The sequence below is a fragment of the Aethalodelphis obliquidens genome, unplaced genomic scaffold, assembly GCF_003676395.1.
Source record: "Aethalodelphis obliquidens isolate GAN/ISIS:26980383/991018 unplaced genomic scaffold, ASM367639v1 scaffold46, whole genome shotgun sequence".
NCBI classification, from domain to species: Eukaryota; Metazoa; Chordata; class Mammalia; order Artiodactyla; family Delphinidae; genus Aethalodelphis; species Aethalodelphis obliquidens.
Genome location: NW_020837990.1, coordinates 15,232,618 through 15,257,651, shown reverse-complemented (window position 1 = coordinate 15,257,651; position 25,034 = coordinate 15,232,618). Strand labels below are relative to the sequence as shown.

Genomic DNA, 25,034 nt, shown 5'->3' with positions numbered 1-25,034 from the left:
AATGCTATCAGGAAAAAAATGCTCTCAGGATGAAAGACCCATACGGTAACCGACCATTATTAATAATAAAAGGAAATGCAACATTTGGCTGAAACATGTTGTTAAGATAAAAACTGTTCATCTGGGCTTCCCTGGTGGCACAGTGGTTGAGAGTCCGCCTGCCGATGCAGGGGACACGGGTTCGTGCCCCGGTCCGGGAAGATCCCACATGCCGCAGAGTGGCTGGGCCCGTGAGCCATGGCAGCTGAGCCTGCGCATCCGGAGCCTGTGCTCTGCAACGGGAGAGGCCACAACAGTGAGAGACCCGCGTACCGCAAAAACAAACAAACAAACAAACAAAAACTGTTCATCTAACAAAGCTGCGTAAACTTTCTCATGGAGGAGAGAAGAGGTATAGACGTGTGCTGGAGTTGAGGGAGTTGACTCCATGTGGTGTTGACTCCATAGACCCAATTTTAGTCTCAGCTCTATCACACTGGCTGTGTGACATCAGGAAAGTTACTTCATCACTTTGATCTTCAACTTTTTCATCTATAAGATGGGAATGATAATACCTCAAAAGTTTTGTTACATAGAATTAAAAATATATGTAAAATGCTTAGCACACTGCTGATCCTTAATAATTCAGTGCTTCTACTGTTAGTAAGAAAATAACAATAGCAATAATGTGCTAATGAACAGATACATATGTATAAAAGTAAAGTTTTGTCACTCTCTAGTTATTTGACATTTTATGTAGCTGTAGTTTTAAAATTAGTTTAAGCAGTGCAACACTCAAAAGTTACTGTAGGGCTTCCCTGGTGGCGCAGTGGTTGAGAGTCCGCCTGCCGATGCAGGGGACATGAGTTCGTGCCCCGGTCCGGGAGGATCCCACATGCTGCGGAGCGGCTGGGCCCGTGAGCCATGGCCGCTGGGCCTGCGCGTCCGGAGCCTGTGCTCCGCAACGGGAGAGGCCACAGCAGTGAGAGGCCTGTGTACCAAAAAAAAAAAAAAAAGTTACTGTGATCTTTGTAGACTAACATAAAATACTGTTCTGCTTAATTTTACTTTCCATACATGAAAACTTTGTGTGGAAAATGAAACTAAATTGTGTATGTGTGAAAGAGAGAAGAGAGAGAAAATTACAAATACATCCATCCACAAACTAAAGCCACCTCTCAAGCTAAGCATAATTATGGTCAGTGGTTTAAAATTTTTTTCTTTAATATTATTTTGCTACTTTCATTTATTTTGTAGTCTGCTAATACTCATAGAGAATCAGTAATTGGTGCCAACTTTTGTGAAAAATTTGGGTGCAGATGTTTACAAACTGCCATCCATTAACTTTTTCCTCCTCCCACAAATGAGGACACACTGAAATTATTTCACTTTAGTGGCAGAACAACTCATAAGCTCATTAGAGAACCAATTCATGTATAGTATCTTAATAACTATTGCATTCATTGGCTGCTTGGTAAAATAGTAAGTTTATTTTTTTCTGTTATTAAAGTCACACCTGTTAAATTCTCCAAATCCTGACTTTTAATTTTTTTTTAAATGTATCCAAAAAAGGCACTAGACTTGGCATACGGAGACCCATGTTTGAGATCAGTCTCTCACTTACTAAGCTCTTTGACAATGAAAAGAATGTGTTTGACAACACATTCTTAGTTTTGATTCTTCATCTTTCCTTTTCTCCTGACCTTGATCCTGGAACTTCCAAATAATCTTTAGAATGTTTCTCTGTATAATTGCACATTGTTTAAGTTTTACATGCTCTTTTAGTTGTATGTTTTATTTGGAAGTCAAAGTAATCCATTTTCTCCAAAACTAGTGTAGAAAAAGAATAATAATCACAGAAAAGAATAATTTAACATTATGCATTATTCAGGGGTATGACACATGAACAGTTGCCATTTGAATTTGATTTTTTGTTAGTTTCACTTAGAATTTAGCTTTCCTGCTGTGCAATCTGAAGCTATAAAAACTGAATCTATAAGTTCTCTGGACTCCCTTCCTCTTTGCATTAATTAGTACTTAACCCCCTTTGAAACTTTTAACATTTATGTTCTCACTTTATTAAAAAGAAGTCTGTAAACCTAGATAGGGTGTATAGTGTGGATTGTAGCAGTTTCTTGTCCTTCTCAGAGCTGTGAGCAACAGAGCAGCCTCAGGTCTGTCTCTAGAGTATGTATTAGAATTGGTTCTTCAATCTGGAGAAAGCTATGCATGAAGCATAGTGATAATGATAGATTGTCCAGACTGAAAAAATTGTTAATTCTCATGTTAGTGGATATTAAATGTAAGAGTGAATCATGGTCGCAGTTTCATGAAAGAATTATTTGCTGTTTATTCACTTTTTACATTGACCTAGTAGTTCATTAAATTTAAAATAGTTAGCTATGAATTCTGGATTGAGACTAGCCTCTATATTGTTTTACCCTTTATTTTTTGAAGAGGAAAAGAGGTGTTTTATTTAAAACAAAAGTTTTTTTCAACTTTAGCTTCATTTTGTTGTTTTGAATTTTATTAATATACATATTTAATTTTCTTATTTTGAAAACATTAGTGCTGTATTTTCTGCCTGTTTTATGATCATTGGAAAACTAATGGGGAAATTATAAAACAATTCAGTAAAGTAAGGTGCTTATAAGAATAATCTTCCATTGTTTTTGTTTTGAGAAAAATATTGCCACTTTTCTAAGAACCCCAAGGATGAGGATTTCATATCCTTTATAAATTCTGCTTTTAGAGGAAAAGGGAAATAATCATTACTGCATTTCTTCCTTTTTATTTTAATAGCCAACACTGTGAACCAGTCATATGTCAGACATTGTGCTAACAAGCATTTATGTTGTTTTATATAGTTCTTATACCAACTTTATGAAATGTGTGGTCCTGTTATCTCCATGCTTAGATGAGAAAATGAGAGGTAGCGAATAAGTTGCCCAAAACTGCACAGCTAGTAAATGGTCTAACTGTAATTTGATTCCAGATCTGTTTGACACATACTTAATGATTATGAAAACTTATTAATTTTCCCCCTCTTCCTGTAGGAGAAAAGACTGAAAGAAAGGGAAGCCAGAAGAGAAGCCAGTAAGAAACAAGCAAAGGTAAGGGTTTATATTTTAATGAGAAGAATGTTTGTAACATTGAATGGAATTTAAATACTCTTCTTTTCCAGATGCAATTTATATTTATTTATACATCATGTCATTTGAATTGGATTTAAGTCCGTGTATGTGTATCATTTGCTTTCTCATATTCATTTGTTTCCTCTGTGGTGCAGGATGAAAAATACATAAGATTATTTGTTTGTTGGGCTTTGCCCTCCTACCCTCACCATCTTTTTCCATTATGTTTTGTATTAAGTGTAGGAGATGGTTGACTCTGTGGGCCAGGCCTGATAGGATTTTATTCTATGTCATCTTCAGACTAGAGAGACAGCCTGTGTGAACCCAACTTGCTAATAGATAACCCTGAAAGTATTGGTTGCTTCAACTCCTAGAACCTAGGGGAAAGCACTCTGTATCTCCCACCTTCACTGTATTCTGTAAACAAAAATTTTCAGCAAGTGTATATGTACAGTTTCTTTCAAATATATGTACAATTGTAAACACCATCATCCATGTGCAGCTAAAATTTTTATCTGGTGTGTTTGACACCAAGGAAGGTTCAGCTTCTGCATTCTGAGGACATTTAGTAGAAATGATTTCCTAAAACCAGGGCACAGAAATGTATGTCATTTCTCATGCTGTATCTCATTGTGCTATGCCTGACTAGCCATCATTTCTTCTTAGCAGTTAGCAAAGATCCGACTCCCTTGAGTAAAGCCGTAATGTTCTTTGTCATTTTTTTCCATGCTGACCATAGCACTTAGAGAGCAAGTCAGAGATGATAACTCATGCTATAGTTGTGAAGTGGGAAGCAATTACTCTTCAGTGTAAGATGAAAAGACTGCTTATATTTAGTATTAAATATCACTTTGTCTTCAAAGGTGCCCTAAAACGAGAGCTACAGTGTGTGCAGCCTAACTGCTAAATCAGGTGGTGGATTCCGCATTTGCTTTTAAAATGCAGATGTGAACTGTCATGGCATGGAAATGAGATCTCAGGGACTACAGTGGGAAAAATTTAAATTTAAGAAGGAAATCTTAACTTTAATGAAAGCAGTTGTTATTTATGAATATTGTATGTTCAGCATAAAAATAAATAATTTTATTTTACTAAGAAGCTCTCATTTCTTTCTGCACATGAAATTATAAAATGAAAGATATCAATACAGTCTGGAGCCAAAAGAAAACCCTGTATTTCCTTTGTGTGATTTGTGCATATTTGTGTATATTACTAAATCTGGTTTATTTTTTATACTTGTTGACACTGTATGCTTCATCTTTTGTAGTGGTTTAAGCTGTAAGAAAGAAATTACTCTCACCCTTGAGCCTGCCTCTTGTGCCTCTTCTTTTATTTCCCTATAAGTTGCTGTATGTATTTGGTCCTGATACTGTGCCAGCTGGGAAATGAAAAGCCGTAAAGGCTGTCAGTTAGGTTTTGCCACTGGGGTAGACCTCTAAAGTGAACTTCTCAAGCCAAGCCCATCCCTCCACTCCACACCCCTTCCCCTGTTTGTCATGTGTGTTTTGTTTCCTGATGTCTAAGAAAGGAGGAGGACTTCCTTGTCAAGAGGTTGTCTCATTTCTGTATAAGTGCTAAGGACTGTACTGGGAACAAAGAAAAGAACAGCTGACATGGCTTTGCTGCTCAGCCAGGAGCTTTCAATAGACAGAGGCGGTGTTTTAGTATTGCTCTGAATAGTCGAGCTGCCTCCATTTCACAGCCCTGTGTGTGCTCAGAGACAGCAGCCCTCTTTTTTTTTTAATTAATTTTTTTTGGAGTATAGTTGCTTTACAATGTTGTGTTAGTTTCTACCATACAGCAAAATGAATCAGCTATAGATATATACATATTCCCTCTTTTTTGGATTTCCTCTTATAAGAGTGATATTAGCAGAGAGATGAGAGGATGAGTTGTATACAGGACTCAAATATTCCTCAGCACACCAAGAACTGACAGCAGTGACAGATTCAAGCTGACTCATGGAGGCCAAGGAATTAGCTTGGGCTGACCTTTTTGCACCCAGCTTCTTTGCAAATGAAAGTGACAGAGGATAGAGGCTCTTACAGCTTTTCAGGTGCCCCTTTGGAAACAGACCTAGAAGATGTTGGAGGGACTCTGTAAAGAGGTGATGGCCCAGAGTTCTGTGATAGCTAAAAAGAAATATATGAGATGAATTATCAGGTTTTCCAATTGTGTGTGTATGCGCACACACGCTTTAAATTATGGATATGTCTTAGTTTTAGAGTAAACTTTGTCTTTTCTTTAATATGTCTAAACATAGTCATTGTGTGACTTGAGGCTGTTGTCTTCTGAGGCCTTCTGGTCAGCTTCAATCCAGAGCATCCTTCAGTCTTTGAACCTATACCTAAAAGATACCTTAGTGGTGAAAGAAAGTGGTGTTTGCAGACTTACTATAGCACCGGAGGTGTTTTCTTACCCATTTATACCTATTTCAAGAAATCAATGCACAGAAACTGGAAGTGTGAGAAAGGGAGACTCACAGAACAGTTTTCTACCTTGTTTTGTGCTTCATTTAGCAAACATCATGTTATAGGAGGAGGAACATAGAAGACACAGAGTATTGCTTTAAAAATTGGAAAAATGTGTTAGAATAAAAGTTGATAGTATTATCTTTATTTGCCAGAAAAGAGAAAGTTTAAAGATATTGTGAGTTCTCAATTTTATAAATGATGCTTGGTGGTTATCTCTTCCCAATACACAGTAAGTATTCCTAAGAAAAATTGCTTTGAAGTTGGAGTGCAGTAAAATAAAGTTGGAATGGACCTCTCAGAAAGCTGATGCAACTTTTTGTTGAAACATAGATCTAAGATCTGCCTAGAATACATTATGTGCAGTGTCAGGAGTTGGAGAGAAATAGGAAGTTGAAACTCCTAAGAAAGTTTTCAGGGTACCCAATGTCTAGTGATTTGAGAGACAGAGGTCTTTGGGTATCAAAAATTTCCTTAGCCTTGAAATATTTGAACTGCTAAAGAATATTTGACTTTTACCTTAGCTAATGGGATGTTGTGTGTTCTTATAAGTTAGAAATTTTAAACTGAGATCTGAAAAGTAGTCGTAGCAATGATGAATAGACCACATTGCTTTTTGGATTCAGGGAGGTTACATAATCCTAGAAATACAGCTTTATCTCATTATCCAGCTAGATTTCCTCATGTTACTTTGATGGTCTCACGTGCTTATACCAACCTCTGGTGGCTGGAAGGATTTTACAGAAATGTAAAGAAATAAAGTATGTGGTTGATAAAACTGAACACTGAGTGTGAAGGAGCAAAGAGTGGGAAACAGCTCAGAGGCACTTAAACACCGGAAAGTTAAGCATTGCTTGGACTTTATATTACAGATGATGCTTATAGTTTTTATTTTTTAGGTGTTGGGGAAATTATATGAAAATAATTTAAATGATGTATGTTTTGACATTGATGTTATGTAGCCACTGTAAATTTTAACTTGATTTTCTCTTTCTGTTTTCTTTTATTGCTTTTAAAAATTTTAGTGACTCTGGGGCGCTTTATTAATGTACTTAATGAATAGTAGTCTTAGGAGATAGTTTTAGGTAAAGTGGTTTTGGTTAGTTCTTTCACAATAGGAGTAGAAGAAGTTATATAATTTTAGAACTTGAATATACCTGAGAGATGGTCTGGAGGTGTTTCCTAAAACTGGTTTATAATATCTTTTTCTCTGGCTAGCAATAGTTTAATAAAGCAAAGCTAAATTTATTTTTTGATATTATGTTCTTTTGAAATCTTTTTGAACTTTTCCTGGTCCATGAAATGTAAGAATGGAAACATCCACTCATCTATTCCAGCAGTTTTAAATAGTGCATTGATGGGGCTTCCCTGGTGGCGCAGTGGTTGAGAGTCCGCCTGCCGATGCAGGGGACGCGGGTTCGTGCCCCGGTCTGGGAAGATCCCACATGCCGTGGAGCGGCTGGGCCCGTGAGCCATGGCCGCTGAGCCTGCGCGTCCGGAGCCTGTGCTCCGCAGCGGGAGAGGCCACAACAGTGAGAGGCCCACGTACCGCAAAAAAAAAAAAAAAAAAAAAAATAGTGCATTGAGTAGCCTAGGGGTTCTGCAGAGGTATACCACCCCCCCTCCCCATCCCCCCAGGATACAGGAGGGTTATTTGGGCAGGACTCCAGGCTCCCATTTTGTCTTCAATAAGAGTAGCCCCCTTTTTTTCTCTATGTATACTGAAGCTTCCAGGGAAACTTTTGTTTGAAATAATGGTTCTGCTTAAATACATACATGCATTCATACTTGTTATTTTTAAAGTACCCAAATAAATTAAGCTAAAAGCAAGTAAATGACTTAACATCGTCACTGGCTTCTCTGATGGCAGAACCACTGTGTGTACTCAGGCTCCCTGAATCCTCATTTCCTGTTATTCTTATTGCACCATGCAGTTTCTGTATGTTACTTTTTACCTCTTTTATTTCTATTTCTTTTTCTTTAAAAAACAACCCTGATCTATGGTACATAGGCTAACAACTATTCATAGAAAATTACTAATAGCAAATACCTTGAGTAAGGAGAGAACGCTACACTAAGACTGGAAAGCAGTCTGTGTCTCGATTGCTGGGTGACCCCTTGATCTGAGCCAAAATATGTAACAAAAAGTATGTCTTACTACAGGCTTACCTGCTAAAGGATTATCTCTCCGTGTAGAGCTACAAATAGAGCTTGATAAATGTTGGTAATGGTCATTCACAACTTTTCTAGGTCTTCAGCCTTTGCATTTATTACCTTTTGGCAGTGCTTTACTGACTGACACCAAACTAGTATTTTTTAACTTGTGGGGAAATACCTCCTTATTCCATATATTTCATATAAACCTTCTACCCGCCCCCCCACCACCACCTTTTTTCTTTTTTGGCATTTTATAACACTGAAATATTTAACTAGTCTCTTCCTTTGTTCTTAATATGTTTAGGATTTCAAGGGCTCTAGAGGATTGTTTATTTCAAACCAAACAGCTTTTGATAAAATTAAAAACAAGATAATGGAAACGTAAGTTTGTTTATAGTCCCAATTCCCAGTGAAAGCAAAGGTGCTCCCTGGAAGTAAATTGCTCTCCCATTTGAAGGGTCCGAACTCTTCCAGGGCACCGTTTGCTGCACTGATACAATCACTTATTCAGTGGTGTCCTAAATGAATTCATTCAGTTTCTCTAAGCAAACTATTCAAATAATACGTTATTTTAGTGCTGTAATAAGACCCATTAAACTGTCCTTCTACTTCTTAAATAAACAACATTGAGTCTTTTAGAAGGCCTGCTTTTTCCCTTTAATATCTATTTGAGTTAGCAATGAAAACCCAAGTAGCTTTTATTGTAATTCTAGTGTTGGTTTGGTTGCTTGGAGATTAATGTAGTGGTTTTTGAATTTTTTTTCCCCTCTCTTTATTTCTTTGGTGATAATGAAGAAGGGGATTACTAGGTTCGAACTTTTAACCCTCTTGGGTTATTTAAGAGTTACTTCCAGTGTTCACTGTAAGAGAATTGTCCTTTTCTAGTCATGAAGATTTAAAAGTTAAAAGGGCTTCCCTGGTGGCTCAGTGGTTGAGAGTCCGCCTGCCGATGCAGGGGACACGGGTTCGTGCCCCAGTCTGGGAAGATCCCACATGCCGTGGAGCGGCTGGGCATGTGAGCCATGGCCACTGAGCCTGCGCGTCTGGAGCCTGTGCTCGGCAACGGGAGAGGCCACAACAGTGAGAGGCCCGCGTACCGCAAAAAGAAAAAAATAAAAAATAAAAAAATAAAAGTTAACTATGGGAGAAGGAACAGTTGTGGTCATGCATATCATCCAGTTGGTGAATACATGCTGTTCTTTTAAGACTCAGTTTATGGGTCTTTTATGAAGATTTTTCCAACCCTCTCAGATATAATGGACTCCTGCTTTTGCAACTCCTACTCCAGCCTCCTTTATGAAGCATTTAGTAGTTTATAGCACTTATTTGGACACGTGTCTATTTTTCCTACTCAGCTCTAAGTCTTGTTGTTTGTATTCCCTATCACAGTGCTTGGTTCATAATAAGCACTTAGTAATTTGAATGAATGAGGGCGTGAATGAGTGACTTAAAGGGATACAGAGCACAGACTGTAAAATTCTTTATAGTGGTAAAATATATCATAAAATTTACTATTTTTTAACAATTTTTATGTGTACCGTTTGGCAGCATTAATTATATTCACATTGCTGTGAACAACTGCCACTATCCATTTCCAGAACACTCTCATAGTCCTGGACTGAAATTCTGTGCCCCTTAAACAGCAACTCTCCATTCCCACCTCTCCCAAGAGTATAAACTTTTAAAGAGGAAAGTAATATTCCTAATCATTCTTTAACAGGTGAGAAAGTGGAGGCCTTTAATGAATAGGTGATTCTTCCAGTGTCTTACAGTTAATTAATAGCAAAATAGGGCTAGACCCCAGGTCTCTGAGTGTTTTGTGTGTGCTTTTCATTCTGCTTTAAACCCTCTCTATAACAATACAGGAAATACCAAAGAGCACTGAAAGTAGTTTAGAGTTTTGTTAGATTTATTTTATTTAAGGTGTCGCATTTAAAAATATAATAAAATGACGTTATTAATACTACTCTCAGTCACAATCTCAACACTTACTAAGGACTGTAACGCAAGTAACATTGAAAGTTTCCATAGCATCAATGTTAAACTTACCAAAAGATTTAAAAAACAGTACCCATTTTTTTTTCCTCCAGAATAAATAGGAATTGTAATAATGACATTAGTTTGGAGTATAACTTTCATGGTCAGTGTAAAGCATAATAGTAACTAGTAGCTGCTATCATTCATTGACTGCCTACTCTGTTACAAATACTGTAATTAAAGGCTTCACATACATTATTTCTTTAATCCTCATAAACAGTGCTATGAGGTAACTGGTATTGTTGCCATTTCCAAGATGAGGAAAGATTATGCAACTTCCGCAAGATCACAGAGCTAAGGATATGGCAAGCCCAGACTCAAATCTACTTTACTGAACTTTTTTTTTTTTAATATTTATTTATTTATTTTGGCTGCACCGTGTCTTAGTTGTGACACGTGGGATCTTCGTTGCGGCATGTGAACTCTTAGTTGCGGCATGTATGCGGGATCTAGTTCCCCGACCAGGGATCGAGCCTGGGCCCCCTGCATTGGGTGCACAAAGTCTTACCCACTGGACCACGGGGGAAGTCCCTACTTTACTGGACTCTAAAAGAGCCTTGACCCTTAAGCATAAGGCCATACTGTCCCCTCATTTCCAAGGCGGTCAAGAGTATTCACATTTGAGAGCCCTAAAAGCTAAAATAGAAGTTGCAAGTAAATACTTTCTCCTAAAATTGCCCTTCTTATCCAGTTAGTTCCCTGTTATAGTGGTTACTTAAAGAAACAGAACAGATAGTTGCATAACCATTGGCAGATATAGAGTATTGTTAATTTCCTGCTAGTTTCTATAAAACCTCACTGTAATCCCAGTAGTCAAGTTTTTTTCTTATGAATAAAATATTATGAAACAATTTACCATTATTTCCAGCCCATGGAGATCAGTTAAAATTGTCACATTCTCCTATATTTACTTTTACACAAACTTTCCTTCTGCCTAGAATGTCCTATCTTCATTACTTCTTAGCACCATTTCCTTTTTGAAGCCTTTCCTGCCTTCTTCAGGAGATTTAGACATTTTTCCTTTCTGCTCTACTCTACTTTTTGGACATTATTTTGTCATGATACTTAGTGATTGTCTCTCTTATCTCTAGACTGTAAACTCCTTTTGAGCAGCAACTGAGATTTTTCATAGCTGGCACATAGTAAATGCTCGTAAATATTTATTGAACACATCAATGAAATGCAGGTATATTTATTCTTAAAGTTAACATTTACATGTTAATGCTTTGTCAGGTACAGGCTCCTTGAAATCCAGCAACTGGGCCCATGGAATACAGTGGAGTTGCATCATATGCATTTAAATTTCAGCCAAACTGTGAATGCACCCAGCATACCTAGGCTTACCAAGTTGATGCTCCTCTCCTCCCCCATCTTGTTTATTGAACACAATTTCAAACAAACCCATTAACTTACATTAAGGTTATAGATGCTTAATATTAAAGCAGAATGTAGTAAACTCTTAGACAGTCAGGATCCCTTTATTTTTATTTTTTTATTACTTTATTTTTTATTTATTATTTTAACATCTTTATTGGAGTATAATTGCTTTACAATGGTGTGTTAGTTTCTGCTTTATAACAAATTGAATCAGTTATACATATACATATGTTACCATATCTCTTCCCTCTTGCATCTCCCTCCCTCCCACCCTCCCTAGCCCACCCTTCTACATGGTAACAATCCACCAAGCTGATCTCCCTGTGCTATACGGCTGCTTCCCACTAGCTATCTACTTTACGTTCGGTAGTGTATATATGTCCATGCCACTCTCTCGCTTTGTCACAGCTTACCCTTCCCCCTCCGCATATCCTCAAGTCCATTCTCTAGTAGGTCTGTGTCTTTATTCCTGTCTTACCCCTAGGTTCTTCATGACATTTTTTTTTTCTTAAATTCTGTATATATGTGTTAGCATATGGTATTTGTCTTTCTCTTTCTGACTTACTTGACTCTGTCTGACAGACTCTAGGTCTATCCACCTCATTACAAATAGCTCAGTTTCGTTTCCTTTTATGGCTGAGTAATATTCCATTGTATATATGTACCACATCTTCTTTATCCATTCATCCGGTGATGGACACATAGGATGTTTCCATCTCCAGGCTATTGTAAATACAGCTTCAATGAACATTTTGGTACATGACTCTTTTTGAATTATGGTTTTCTCAGGGTATATGCCCAGTAGTGGGATTGCTGGGTCATATGGTAGTTCTATTTGTAGTTTTTTAAGGAACCTCCATACTGTTCTCCATAGTGGCTGTACCAATTCACATTCCCACCAGCAGTGCAAGAGTGTTTCCTTTTCTCCACACCCTCTCCAGCATTTATTGTTTCTAGATTTCTTGATGCTGGCCATTCTGACTGGTGTGAAATGATATCTCATTGTAGTTTTGATTTGCATTTCTCTAATGATTAATGATGTTGAGCATTCTTTCATGTGTTTGTTGGCAATCTGTATATCTTCTTTGGAGAAATGTCTATTTAGGTCTTCTACCCCTTTTTGGATTGGGTTGTTTGTTTTTTTGTTATTGAGCTGCATGAGCTGCTTGTAAAATTTGGAGATTAATCCATTGTCAGTTGCTTCATTTGTAAATATTTTCTCCCATTCTGAGTGTTGTCTTTTCATCTTGTTTATGGTTTCCTTTGCTGTGCAAAACGTTTGAAGTTTCATTAGGTCCCATTTGTTTATTTTTGTTTTTATTTCCATTTCCCTAGGAGGTGGGTCAAAAAGCATCTTGCTGTGATTTATGTCATAGAGTGTTCTGCCTATGTTTTCCTCTAAGAGTTGGATAGTTTCTGGCCTTACATTTAGGTCTTTAATCCATTTTGAGCTTATTTTTGTATATGGTGTTAGGGAGTGATCTAATCTCATACTTTTACATGTCCTGTCCAGTTTTCCCAGCAGTACTTATTGAAGAGGCTGTCCTTTCTCCACTGTACATTCCTGCCTCCTTTATCAAAGATAAGGTGACCATATGTGCGTGGGTTTATCTCTGGGCTTTCTATCCTGTTCCATTGATCTATCTTTCTGTTTTTGTGCCAGTACCATACTGTCTTGATTACTGTAGGTTTGTAGTATAGTCTGAAGTCAGGGAGCCTGATTCCTCCAGCTCCATTATTCATTCTCAAGATTGCTTTGGCTATTCGGGGTCTTTTGTGTTTCTGTACAATTTGTGAAATTTTTTGTTCTAGTTCTGTGAAAAATGCCAGTGGTAGTTTGATAGGGATTGCATTGAACCTGTAGACTGCTTTGGGTAGTAGAGTCATTTTCACAATGTTGATTCTTCCAATCCAAGAACATGGTATATCTCTCCATCTATTTGTATCATCTTTAATTTCTTTCATCAGTGTATTATAATTTTTGCATACAGGCCTTTTGTCTCCTTAGGTAGGTTTATTCCTAGATATTTTATTCTTTTTCTTGCAAGGTAAATGGGAGTGTTTTCTTGATTTCATTTTCAGATTTCTCATCATTAGTGTATAGGAATGAGAGAGATTTCTGTGCATTAATTTTGTATCCTGCTACTTCACCAAATTCATTGATTAGCTCTAGTATTGTTCTTGTAGCATCTTTAGGATTCTCTATGTATAGTATCATGTCATCTGCAAACAGTGACAGCTTTATTTCTTCTTTTCCGATTTGGATACCTTTTATTTCCTTTTCTTCTCTGATTGCTGTGGCTAAAACTTCCAGAACTATGTTGAATAAGAGTGGTGAGAGTGGGCCACCTTGTCTTGTTCCTGATCTTAGTGGAAATGCTTTCAGTTTTTCATCATTGAGGATGATGTTGGCTGTGGGTTTGTCATATGTGGCCTTTATTATGTTGAGGAAGGTTCCCTCTATGCCTACTTTCTGCAGGGATTTTATCATAAATGGGTGTTGAAGTTTGTCGAAAGCTTTCTCTGCATCTATTGACATTACCATATTGTTTTTCTCCTTCAATTTGTTAATATGGTGTATCACATTCATTGATTTTTGTATATTGAACAATCCTTGCATTTCTGGAATAAACCCCAGTTGATCATGGTGTGTGATCCTTTTAATGTGCTTTTAGATTCTGTTTGCTAGTATTTTGTTGAGGATTTTTGCATGTATGTTCATCAGTGATATTGGCCTGTAGTTTTATTTCTTTGTGACATCCTTCTCTGGTTTTGGTATCAAGGTGATGGTGGCCTCGTAGAATGAGTTTGGGAGTGTTCCTCCCTCTGCTATATTTTGGAAGAGTTTGAGAAGGATAGGTGTTAACTCTTCTCTAAATGTTTGATAGAATTCGCCTGTGAAGCCATCTGGTCCTGGGCTTTTATTTTTTGGATGATTTGTAATCACAGTTTCAATTTCAGTGCTTGTGATTGGTCTGTTCATATTTTCTATTTCTTCCTGATTCAGTCTTGGCAGGTTGTGCCTTTCTAAGCATTTGTCTATTTCTTCCAGATTGTCCATTTTATTGGCATAGAGTTGCTTGTTGTAACCTCTCATGATCTTTTGTATTTCTGCAGTGTCAGTTGTTACTTCTCCTTTTTCATTTCTAATTCTATTGATTTGAGTCTTCGCCCATTTTTTCTTGATGAGTCTGGCTAATGGTTTATCTATTTTGTTTATCTTCTCAAAGAACCAGCTTTTAATTTTATTGATCTTTGCATTCGTTTCCTTCATTTCTTTTTCATTTATTTCTGATCTGATATTTATGATTTCTTTCCTTCTGCCTACTTTGCGGTTTTTTTATTCTTCTTTCTCTAATTGCTTTACGTGCAAGTTTAGGTTGTTTATTCGAGATGTTTCCTGTTTCTTAAGGTAGGACTGTATTGCTATAAACTTCCCTCTTAGAGCTGCTTTTTCTGCATCCCATAGGTTTTGGGTCGTTGTGTCTCCATTGTCATTTGTTTCTAGGTATTTTTAAATTTCCTCTTTGATTTCTTCAGTGATCACTTCATTATTAAGTAGTGTATTGTTTAGCCTCCATGTGTTTGTATTTTTTACAGATGTTTTCCTGTAATTGATATCTAGTCTCATAGCGTGGTCAGAAAAGCTACTTGATACAATTTCAATTTTCTTAAATTTACCAAGGCTTGATTTGTGACCCAAGATATGATCTATTCTGGAGAATGTTCCATGATCACTTGAGAAAAATGTGTGTTCTGTTGTTTTTGGATGGAATGTCCTATAAATATCAATTAAGTCCATCTTGTTTAATGTATCATTTAAAGCTTATGTTTCCTTATTTATTTTCATGTTGGATGATCTGTCCATTGGTGAAAGTGGGGTGTTAAAGTCTGCTACTATGATTGTGTTACTGTCGATTTCCCCTTTTATGGCTGTTAGTATTTGCCTTTTGTATTGTGGTGCTCCAATATTTGGTGCATAAATATTTACAATTGTTATATCTTCTTCTTGGGTGTATCCCTTGATCATTATGTAGTGTCCTTCTTTGTCTCCTGTAATAGTCTTTGTTTTAAAGTCTATTTTGTCTGATATGAGAATTGCTACTCCAGCTTTCTTTTGATTTCTATTTGCATGGAATATCTTTCTCCATCCCCTCACTTTCAGTCTGTATGTGTCCCTAGTTCTGAAGTGAGTCTCTTGTAGACAGCGTATATATGGGTCTTGTGTTGGTATCTATTCACCCAGTCTGTGTCTTTTGGTTGGAATATTTAATCCATTTACATAATTATCTATACTACTGTTCCTATTACCATTTTCTTAATTATTTTGGGTTTGTTATTGTAGGTCTTTTCCTTCTCTTGTGTTTCTTGCCTAAAGAGGATCCTTTAGCATCTGTTGTAAAGCTGGTTTGGTGGTGCTGAACTCTCTCAGCTTTTGCTTGTCTGTAAAGGTTTTAATTTCTCCATCAAATCTGAATGAGATCCTTGCTGGGTAGAGTAATCTTGGTTGCAGGTTTTTCTCCTTCATCACTTTAAATATGTCCTGCCAGTCCCTTCTGGCTTGCAGAGTTTCTGTTGAAAGATCAGCTGTTAACCTTATGGGGATTCCCTTGTGTGTTATGTTGTTTTCCCTTGCTGCTTTTAATATGTTACCTTTGTATTTAATTTTTGACAGTTTGATTAATATGTGTCTTGGCGTGTTTCTCCTTGGATTTATCCTGTATGGGACTCTCTGTGCTTCCTGGACTTGATTAACTATTTCCTTTCCCATATTAGGGAAGTTTTCAACTACAATATCTTCAAATATTTTCTCAGTCCCTTTGTTTTTCTCTTCTTCTTCCGGAACCCCTATAATTCGAATGTTGGTGCGTTTCATGTTGTCCCTGAGGTCTCTGAGACTGTCCTCAGTTCTTTTCATTCTTTCTTCTTTATTCTGCTCTGCAGTAGTTATTTCCACTATTTTATCTTCCAGGGCACTTATCCGTTCTTCTGCCTCAGTTATTCTGCTATTGATCCCTTCTAGAGTATTTTTAATTTCATTTATTGTGTTGTTCATTGTTGCATGTTTCATCTTTGTTCTTCTAGGTCCTTGTTAAATGTTTCTTGCACTTTCTCTATTCTATTTCCAAGAGTTTGGATCATCTTTACTATAATTATTCTGAATTTTTTTTTTAGGTAGACTGCCTATTTCCTCTTCATTTGTTAGGTCTGGTGGATTTTTATGTTGCTCCTTCATTTGCTGTGTGTTTTTCTGTCTTCTCATTTTGCTTATCTTACTGTGTTTGGGGTCTCCTTTTTGCAGGCTGCAGGTTTGTAGTTCCCATTGTTTTTGGTGTCTGTTCCCAGTGGCTAAGGTTGGTTCAGTGGGTTGTGTAGGCTTCCTGGTGGAGCGTACTAGTGCCAGTGTTCTGGTGGATGATGTTGGATCTTGTCTTTCTGGTGGACAGGTCCACGTCCATTGGTGTGTTTTGGGGTGTCTGTGGCCTTATGATTTTAGGCAGCCTATCTGCTAATGGGTGGGGTTGTGTTCCTGCCTTGTTAGTTGTTCGGCATAGGGTGTCCAGCACTGTAGCTTGCTGGTCGTTGAGTGAAGCTGGGTGCTGGTGTTGAGTTGGAGATCTCTGGGAGATTTTCGCCATTTGATATTACGTGGAGCTGGAAGGTCTCTTGTGGACCAGTGTCCTGAAGTTGGCTCTCCCACCTCTGAGGCACAGCACTGACTCCTGGCTGCAGCACCAAGAGCCTTTCATCCACATGGCTCAGAATAAAAGGGAGAGAAAGAAGAAAGAAAGAAAGAAAGAGAGAGAGAGAGAGAGAGAGAGAGAGAGAGAGGGAGGGAGGGAGGGAGGGAGAGAGGGAGGGAGGGAGGGAGGGAGAGAGAGAGAGAAAGACAAGGAAGGAAGGAAGGAAGGAAGGGAGGAAATAAAGTAAAGTAAGGTAAAATAAAACAAAGTTATTAAAATAAAAAAATAATTATTAAGAAAGAAAAAATTTTTTAATTAAAAAGAAACCCAAAATACGCACGGATAGAACCCTAGGACAAACGGTGAAAGCAAAGCTATACAGACAAAATCTCACACAGAAGCATACACATACACACTCACAAAAAGAGGAAAAGGGGAAAAAATAATAAATCTTGCTCTCAAAGTCCACCTCCTTAATTTGGGATGATTCGTTGTCTATTCAGGTATTCCACAGATGCAGGGTACATCAAGTTGATTGTGGAGCTTTAATCCGCTGCTTCTGAGGCTGCTGGGAGAGATTTCCCTTTCTCTTCTTTGTTCTCACAGCTCCCGGGGCTCAGCTTTGGATTTGGCCCTGCCTCTGCATGTAGGTTGCCAGAGAGCGTCCGTTCTTCGCTCAGACAGGACGGGGTTAAAAGAGCCGCTGATTCGGGGGTTCTGGCTCACACTGGCCGGGGGGAGGGAGGGGTACGGAGTGTGGGGCGAGCCTGCGGCGGCAGAGGCCGGCGTGACGTTGCACCAGCCTGAGGTGCGCCGTGCGTTCTTTCGGGGAATTTGTCCCTGGATTCCGGGACCCTGTTAGTGGCGGGCTGCACAGGCTCCCGGGAAGGGAGGTGTGGAGAGTGACCTGTGCTCGCACACAGGCTTCTTGGTGGCGGCAGCAGCAGCCTTAGCATCTCACGCCCGTCTCTGGGGTCCGAGTTGTTAGCCGCGGCTCGCGCGCGTCTCTTGAGCTCCTTTAAGCAGTGCTGTTAATCCCCTCTCCTCGCGCACCAGGAAACAAAGAGGGAAGAAAAAGTCTCTTGCCTCTTCAGCAGGTCCAGACTTTTCCCCAGACTCTCTCCCGGCTAGCCGTGGTGCACTAACCCCTTCAGGCTGTATTCACGCCGCCAGTTGTCTTCCTGAGCTCCGAAGCCCGAGCCTCAGCTCCCAGCCCCTCCTGCCCTGGGGGGTGAGCAGACAAGCCTCTCGGGCCGGGGAGTGCTGGTTGGCACCGATCCTCTGTGTGGGAATCTCTTCGCTTTGCCCTCTGCTCTCCTGTTGCTGCGCTCTCCTCCGTGGCTTCGAAGCTTTCCCCCTCCGCCACCGGCAGTCTCCGCCCGCGAAGGGGCTTCCTAGTGTGTGGAAACCTTTCCTCCTTCTCCGCTCCCTCCCACTGGTGCAGGTCCCGTCCCTATCCTTTTGTCTCTGTTTATTCTTTTTTCTTTTGCCCTACCCAGGTACGTGGGGAGTTTCTTGCCTTTTGGGAGGTCTGAGGTCTTCTGCCAGCATTCAGTAGGTGTTCTGTAGGAGTTTTTCCATGTGTAGATGTATTTCTGATATATCTGTGGGGAGGAAGGTGATCTCTGCATCTTACTCTTCCGCCATCTTCCTCTAGATCCTCACCCAAGTGCTTTTTAAGCTGCTGCCTCTGTGCTGGGACTTGGAGTGAGTGAGTTTGTACACAAGCCCTTCAAGAGGAGTCTCGGTTTCCCACAGTCTTCCTCCAGCTCTCCCAGACGTAAGCTCCATGACTTTTCAGAGCCAGATGTAATGGTAGCTGATCTTCCTGGTCCAAGTTTCCCAGGCTGGGGAACCTGATGTGGGGCTTGGAGTCATGGCTCCTCAGGGGAGACCTCCATAGTTGTGACATCCCTCCCGCTTGTGTGTCACTGTATCATGGGTGTAGGTTTTGACTAGACTATGTCTCTGCCCTTACTACCAGTCTCAGTATGGTTTTTTCTTATATCCTTTAATAATAAAAAATCTGTTCTGCTAGTCTTCAGTTTGTTCTCAGAGATAGTTATTCTGTGTGTAGTTGTAGTTTTGATGTGTCTGTAGGAGGAGGTGAGCTCAGGATCTTCCCACTCCACCATCCTGATCCACACTCCTTGAACAGTCAATGGATAGAAGTTTTGTATTAATTCCTAATGGCCATTCCTGATCTTGGAGTTTGATGGGAGGATAAAGCTGATTCCTAATTTTCAAGTGTTTATGGTTACTACTCCTGTGTGAAATACTTTTCAGTGAATAAGGAAACCTCTTTGCGGTGGGGGGGTGAACTTTTACTCACTACTCTGTTGTTGAGTATAAAGTGGCTAAGCTTTATTGCCCCTTCTTTTGTAAATTAAAAAAAAATTTTTTTATGTGTTTATTCAAGTATAATTGCTTCACAATGTGATGTTAGTTTCTGCTGTACAACAAAGTGAATCAGCTATATGTATCCCCATATCCCCTCCCTCTCGAACCTCGCTCCCACCCTCCCTATCCTGCCCCTTTAGATTGTCACAGAGCATCGAGTTGATCTCCCTGTGCTATGCAGCTGCTTCCCACTAGCCATCCATTTTACATTTGGTAGTGTATATATGTCAGTGCTACTCTCTCACTTCATCCCAGCTTCCCCTTCCCCCACTGTGTCCTCAAGTCCATTCTCTAGGTCTGCATCTTTACTCCTGCCCTGCCACTAGGTTCATCAGTACCGTTTTTTTAGATTCCATATATATGTGTTGGCATACGGTATTTGTTTTTCTCTTTCTGACTTACTTCACTTTGTATGACAGACTCTAGGTCCATCCACCTCATTACAAATAACTCAATTTCGTTCCTTTTTATGGCTGAGTCATATTCCATTGTATATATGTGCCACATCTTCTTTATCCATTCATCTGCCGATGGACATTTAGGTTGGTTCCATGTCATGGCTATTGTAAGTAGTGCTGCAATGAACACTGAGGTACATGACTCTTTTTGAATTGGTTTTCTCAGGGTATATGCCCAGTAGGGGGATTGCTGGGTCAAACGGTAGTTCTATTTTTAGTTTTTTAAGAAACCTCCATACTGTTCTCCATAGTGGCTGTATCAATTTACATTCCCACCAACACTGCAGGAGGGTTCCCTTTTCTCCACACCCTCTCCAGCATTTACTGTTTCTAGATTTTTTGATTATGGCCATCCTTACCGGTGTGAGGTGATACATCCTTGTGGTTTAGATTTGCGTTTCTCTAACAGTTAATGATGTTGAGCATCTTTTCATGTGTTTGTTGGCAATCAGTATGTCTTCTGGGGAGAAATGTCTCTTTAGGTCTTCTGCCCATTTTTGGTTAGAGTTGTTTGTTTTTTGATACTGAGCTGCAGGAGCTGCTTGTATATTTTGGAGATTAATCTTTTGTCAGTAGCTTCGTTTGCAAATATTTTCTTCCATTCCAAGGGTTGTCTTTTCATCTTGTTTATGGTTTCCTTTGCTGTGCAAAATCTATTCAGTTTCATGAGGTGCCATTTGTTTATTTTTGTTTTTATTTCCATTACTCTTAGGAGGTGGACCAAAAAAAGATCTTGCCTGGTTTATGTCATAGAGTGTTCTGCCTATGTTTTCCTCTAAGAGTTTTATAGTGTCTGTCCTTACATTTAGATCTTTAATCCATTTTGAGTTTATTTTTGTGTATGGTGTTAGGAAGTGCTCTATTTTCATTCTTTTACATGTAGCTCTCCAGTTTTCCCAGCACCACTTACTGAAGAGGCCGTCTTTTCCCCATTGTATATTCTTGCCTCCTTTGTCAAAGATAAGGTGACCATATGTGCATGGGTTTATCTCTGGGCTTTCTCTCCTGTTCTGTTGATCTATATTTCTGTTTTTATGCCAGTACCATACTGTTTTGATTACTGTAGCTTTATAGTATAGTCTGAAGTCCGGTAGCCTGATCCCTCCAGCTCCGTTTTTCTTTTGCAGGATTGCTTTGGGTATTCGGGGTCTTTTTTGTTTACATTCAAATTGTAAAACTTCTTGTTTTAGTACTGTGAAAAATGCCATTGGTAATTTGATAGGGAGTGCACTGAATCTGTAGATTGCTTTGGGTAGTATAGTCATTTTCACAATGTTGATTCTTCCAATCCAAGAACATAATAAATCTCTCCATCTGTTTGTATCGTCTTTGATTTCTTTCATCACTGTCTTATAGTTTCCTGCATGTAGGTTTTTGCCTCCTTATGTAGGTTTATTCCCAGGTATTTTATTCTTTTTGTTGCTGTGGTAAATGGGAGCATTTCCTTAATTTCTCTTTCTGATTTATTGTTAGTGTATAGGAATGCAAGAGATTTCTGTGCATTAATTTTGTATCCTGCTGCTTTGCCAAATTCATTGATTAGCTCTAGTAGTTTTCTGGTGGCATCTTTATGATTTTCTATGTATAGTATCATTTCATCTACAAACAGTGACAGTTTTACTTCTTCTTTTCCAATTTGTATTCCTTTTATTTCTTTTTCTTCTCTGATTGCCATGGCTATACCTTCCAAAACTATGTTGAATAATAGTGGTGAGAGTGGGCACCCTTGTCTTGTTCCTGATCTTAGAGTAAATGCTTTCAGTTTTTTACCATTGAGAATGATGTTTGCTGTGGGTTTGTCATATACAGCTTTTATTAAGTTGAGGTAGGTTCGCTCTATGTCCACTTTCTGGAGAGTTTTTATCATAAATGGGTGTTGAATTTTGCCAAAAGCTTTTTCGCCATCTATCGAGATTATCATGGTTTTTGTCCTTCGGTTTGTTAATATGGTGTATCACATTGATTGATTTGAAGAATCCTTGCATCCTTGGGATAAACCCCAGTTGATCATGGTGTATGATCCTTTTAATGTCCTGTTGGATTCTGTTTGCTAGTATGTTGTTGAGGATTTTTGCGTCTATGTTCATTAGTGATATTGGCCTGTAATTTTCTCTTTTTGTGATATCTTTGCCTAGTTTGGGTATCAGGGTGATGGTGGCTTGTAGAATAAGTTTCAGTGTTCCTCCTCTGCTATATTTTGGGAGAGTTTGAGAAGGGTAGGTGTTAGCTCTTCTCTAAATGTTTGGTAGAATTTGCATGTGAAGCCATCTGGCCCTGGGCTTTTGTTTGCTGGAAGATTTTATTTATTTTTTTATTTATTTACTTATTATTTAGTTTGGCTCTGCTTGGTTTATTTGCGGCATGTGGGCTTCTTAGTTGTGGCCTGCATGTGGTATCTAGTTCTGTGAACAGGGGTTGAATCTGGGCCCCCCTGCACTGGGAACACAGAGTCTTACCCACTGCACCCTGTTGGAAGATTTTTAATCACAGTTTCAATTTCAGTGCTTGTGATTGGTCTGTTCATATTTTCTATTTCTTCCTGGTTCAGTCTTGGAAGGTTGTACTTTTCTAAGAATTTGTCCATTTCTTCCAGGTTGTGCATTTTATTGACTTGTAGTAGTCTCTCCTGATCCTTTGTATTTCTCCAGTGTCAGTTGTTACTTCTCGTTTTTCATTTCTAGTTCTGTTGATTTGAGTCTTCTCCCTTTTGTTCCTGATGAGTCTGGCTAATGGTTTATCAATTTTGTTTATCTTCTCAAAGAACCAACTTTTAGTTTGGTTGATCTTTGTTATTATTTCATTTCTTTTTCATTTATTTCTGATCTGATCTTTATGATTTCTTTCCTTCTGCTGACTTGGGTTTTTTGGTGGTGTTTTTTTGTTCTTCTTTCTCTAATTGCTTTAGATGTAAGGTTAGGTTTGAGATTTTTCTTGTTTCTTGAGGTAGGATTGTATTGCTGTAAACTTCCCTCTTAGATCTGCTTTTGCTGCATCCCATAGGTTTTGAGTTGTCATGTTTCCATTGTCATTTGTCTCTAGGTATTTTATTTCCTCTTTGATTTCTTCAGTGATCGCTTGGTTTTTTAGTAGCCTATTGTTTAGCCTCTGCGTGTTTGTATTTTTTACGGTTTTTTTCATGTAATTGATATCTAGTCTCATAGTGCTGTGGTTGGAAAAGATGCTTGATAGGATTTCAGTTTTCTTAAATTTACCGAGGCTTGATTTGTGACCCAAGATGTGATCTATCCTGGAGAATGTTCCATGATCACTTGAGAAGAAAGTGTATTCTCTTGTTTGTGGATGGAATATCCTATAAACATCAATTAAGTCCATCTGGTATAATGTGTCATTTAAAGCTTGTGTTTCCTCATTTATTGTCTGCTTGTATGATCTCTCCATTGATGTAAGTGGGGTGTTAAAGTTCCCTAATATTATTGTGTTACTGTTGATTTCCCCTTTTATGGCTGTTACCATTTGCCTTATGTGTTGAGGTTCTCCTGTGTTGGGTGAATAGATATTTACAATTGTTATGTCTTCTTCTTGGATTGATCCCTTGATTGTTATGTAGTGTCCTTCCTTGTCTCTTGTAATGGTCTTTATTTTAAAGTCTATTTTGTCTGATATGAGTATTGCTACTCCAGTTTTCTTTTGATTTCCATTTGCACAGAATATCTTTTTCCATCCTCTCACTTTCAATCTGTATGTGTCCCTGGGGTCTCTTGTAGACAGCATATATACTGGTCTTGTTTTTGTATCTATTCAGCCAGTCTCTGTCTTTTGGTTGGAGCATTTAATCGATTTACATTTAAGGGAATTATCGATATGTATGTTCCAATTACCATTTTCTTGTTTTGGGTTTGTTTTTGTAGGTCTTTTCCTTGTCTTGTGTTTCCTGCCTAGAGAAGTTCCTTTAGCACTTGTTGTAAAGCTGGTTTGGTGGTGGTGAATTCTCTTAACTTTTGGTTGTCTGTAAAGCTTTTGATTTCTCCGTCAAATCTGAATGAGATCCTTGCTGGGTTGAGTAATCTTGGTTGTAGGTTTTTCCCTTTCATCACTTTAAACATACTTTGCCACTCCCTTCTGGCTTGTAGAGTTTCTGCTGAAAGATCAGCTGTTAACCTTGTGGGGATTCCCTTGTATGTTATTTGTTGCTTTTAATATTTTTTCTTTGTGTGTAATTTTTGTTCATTTGATTAATGTGTGTCTCAATGTGTTTCTCCTTGGGTTTCTCCTGTATGGGGCTCCCTGCACTTCTTGGACTTCATTGACTATTTGCTTTTCCATGATGGAGAAGTTTCCAGCTATAATCTCTTCAAATATTTTCTCAGACCCTTGGGTTTTTTTTTCTTATTCTTCCGGGACCCCTATAATTCGAATGTTGGTGTGCTTAATGTTGTCCCAGAGGTCCCTGAGACTGTCCTCCATATTTTCATTCTTTTTTCTTTATTGTGCTCTGTGGCAGTTATTTCCACCATTCTATCTTCCAGCTCACTTATCCGTTCTTCCGCCTCAGTTATTCTGCTGTTGCTTCCTTCTAGAGTATTTTTAATTCCAATTATTGTGTTGTTCATTACTGATTGTTTGCTCTTTAGTTCTTTTAGGTCCTTATTAAACGTTTCTTGTATTTTCTCTATTCTATTTTTGAGATTTTGGATCATCTTAACTGTCATTACTCTAATTCTAACTGTCATTACTCTGAATTCAAAGTACCTATTTTAGGTAGTTTGCATATTTCCTCTTCATTTATTGGGTTTTGTTTGTTTTTATCTTGCTCCTTTGCCTGCAGGATATTTCTCTATGTTCTCATTTTGTCTCATTTACAGTATTTAAGGTCTCCTTTCTCTAGGCTGCAGGGTGGTAGTTCCTCTTGCTTCTATTCTCTGCCCCTGATGGTGAGGTTGGTCCAGTGGCTTGTGTAAGCTTCCTGATGGGAGGGACTTGTGCCTGCATTATGGTGGGTAGAGCTGAGTGTTTTCCCTCTGATGAGCAGGGCCGTGTCAGGTGGTGTGTTTTGGGGTGCCTGTGAACTTAGTATGACTTTAGGAAGTCTGTGTACTGGTGGGTTGGTTTGTGTTTCTGTCTTGTTTGTTGTTTGATATGAGGCGTCCAGTGCTGGTTTTTGCTGGCAGTTGGGTGGAGCCCCGTCTTGGATTCAGATAGAGGCCTCCATGAGAGCTCTCTGTGATTAATCTTCCCTGGGGCCGGGAATTCTTTAGTGTTCTGGCATCCTGGACTTGGTGATCCCACCCCAGGGCATCAGGTCTGAGTTCTGGTTGAGGAACCAAGACCCCTCAAGTTCCTTGTCCGGGCAGTAAAGGGGATTGGAAAAAAAAAAAA

The 25,034-nt window shown here is 38.8% G+C and overlaps 1 protein-coding gene across 1 annotated transcript in view; it reads left to right on the top strand.

The window, feature by feature from the left end:
• DDX10 (DEAD-box helicase 10) overlaps positions 1-25,034 on the top strand; it is a 296,714-nt gene that overhangs the window by 186,427 nt on the left and 85,253 nt on the right. The window contains exon 16 of the mRNA XM_027082372.1: positions 3,036-3,092. Coding sequence (XP_026938173.1) covers positions 3,036-3,092 — 57 coding nt within the window. The remainder of the gene's footprint in view (positions 1-3,035; positions 3,093-25,034) is intronic.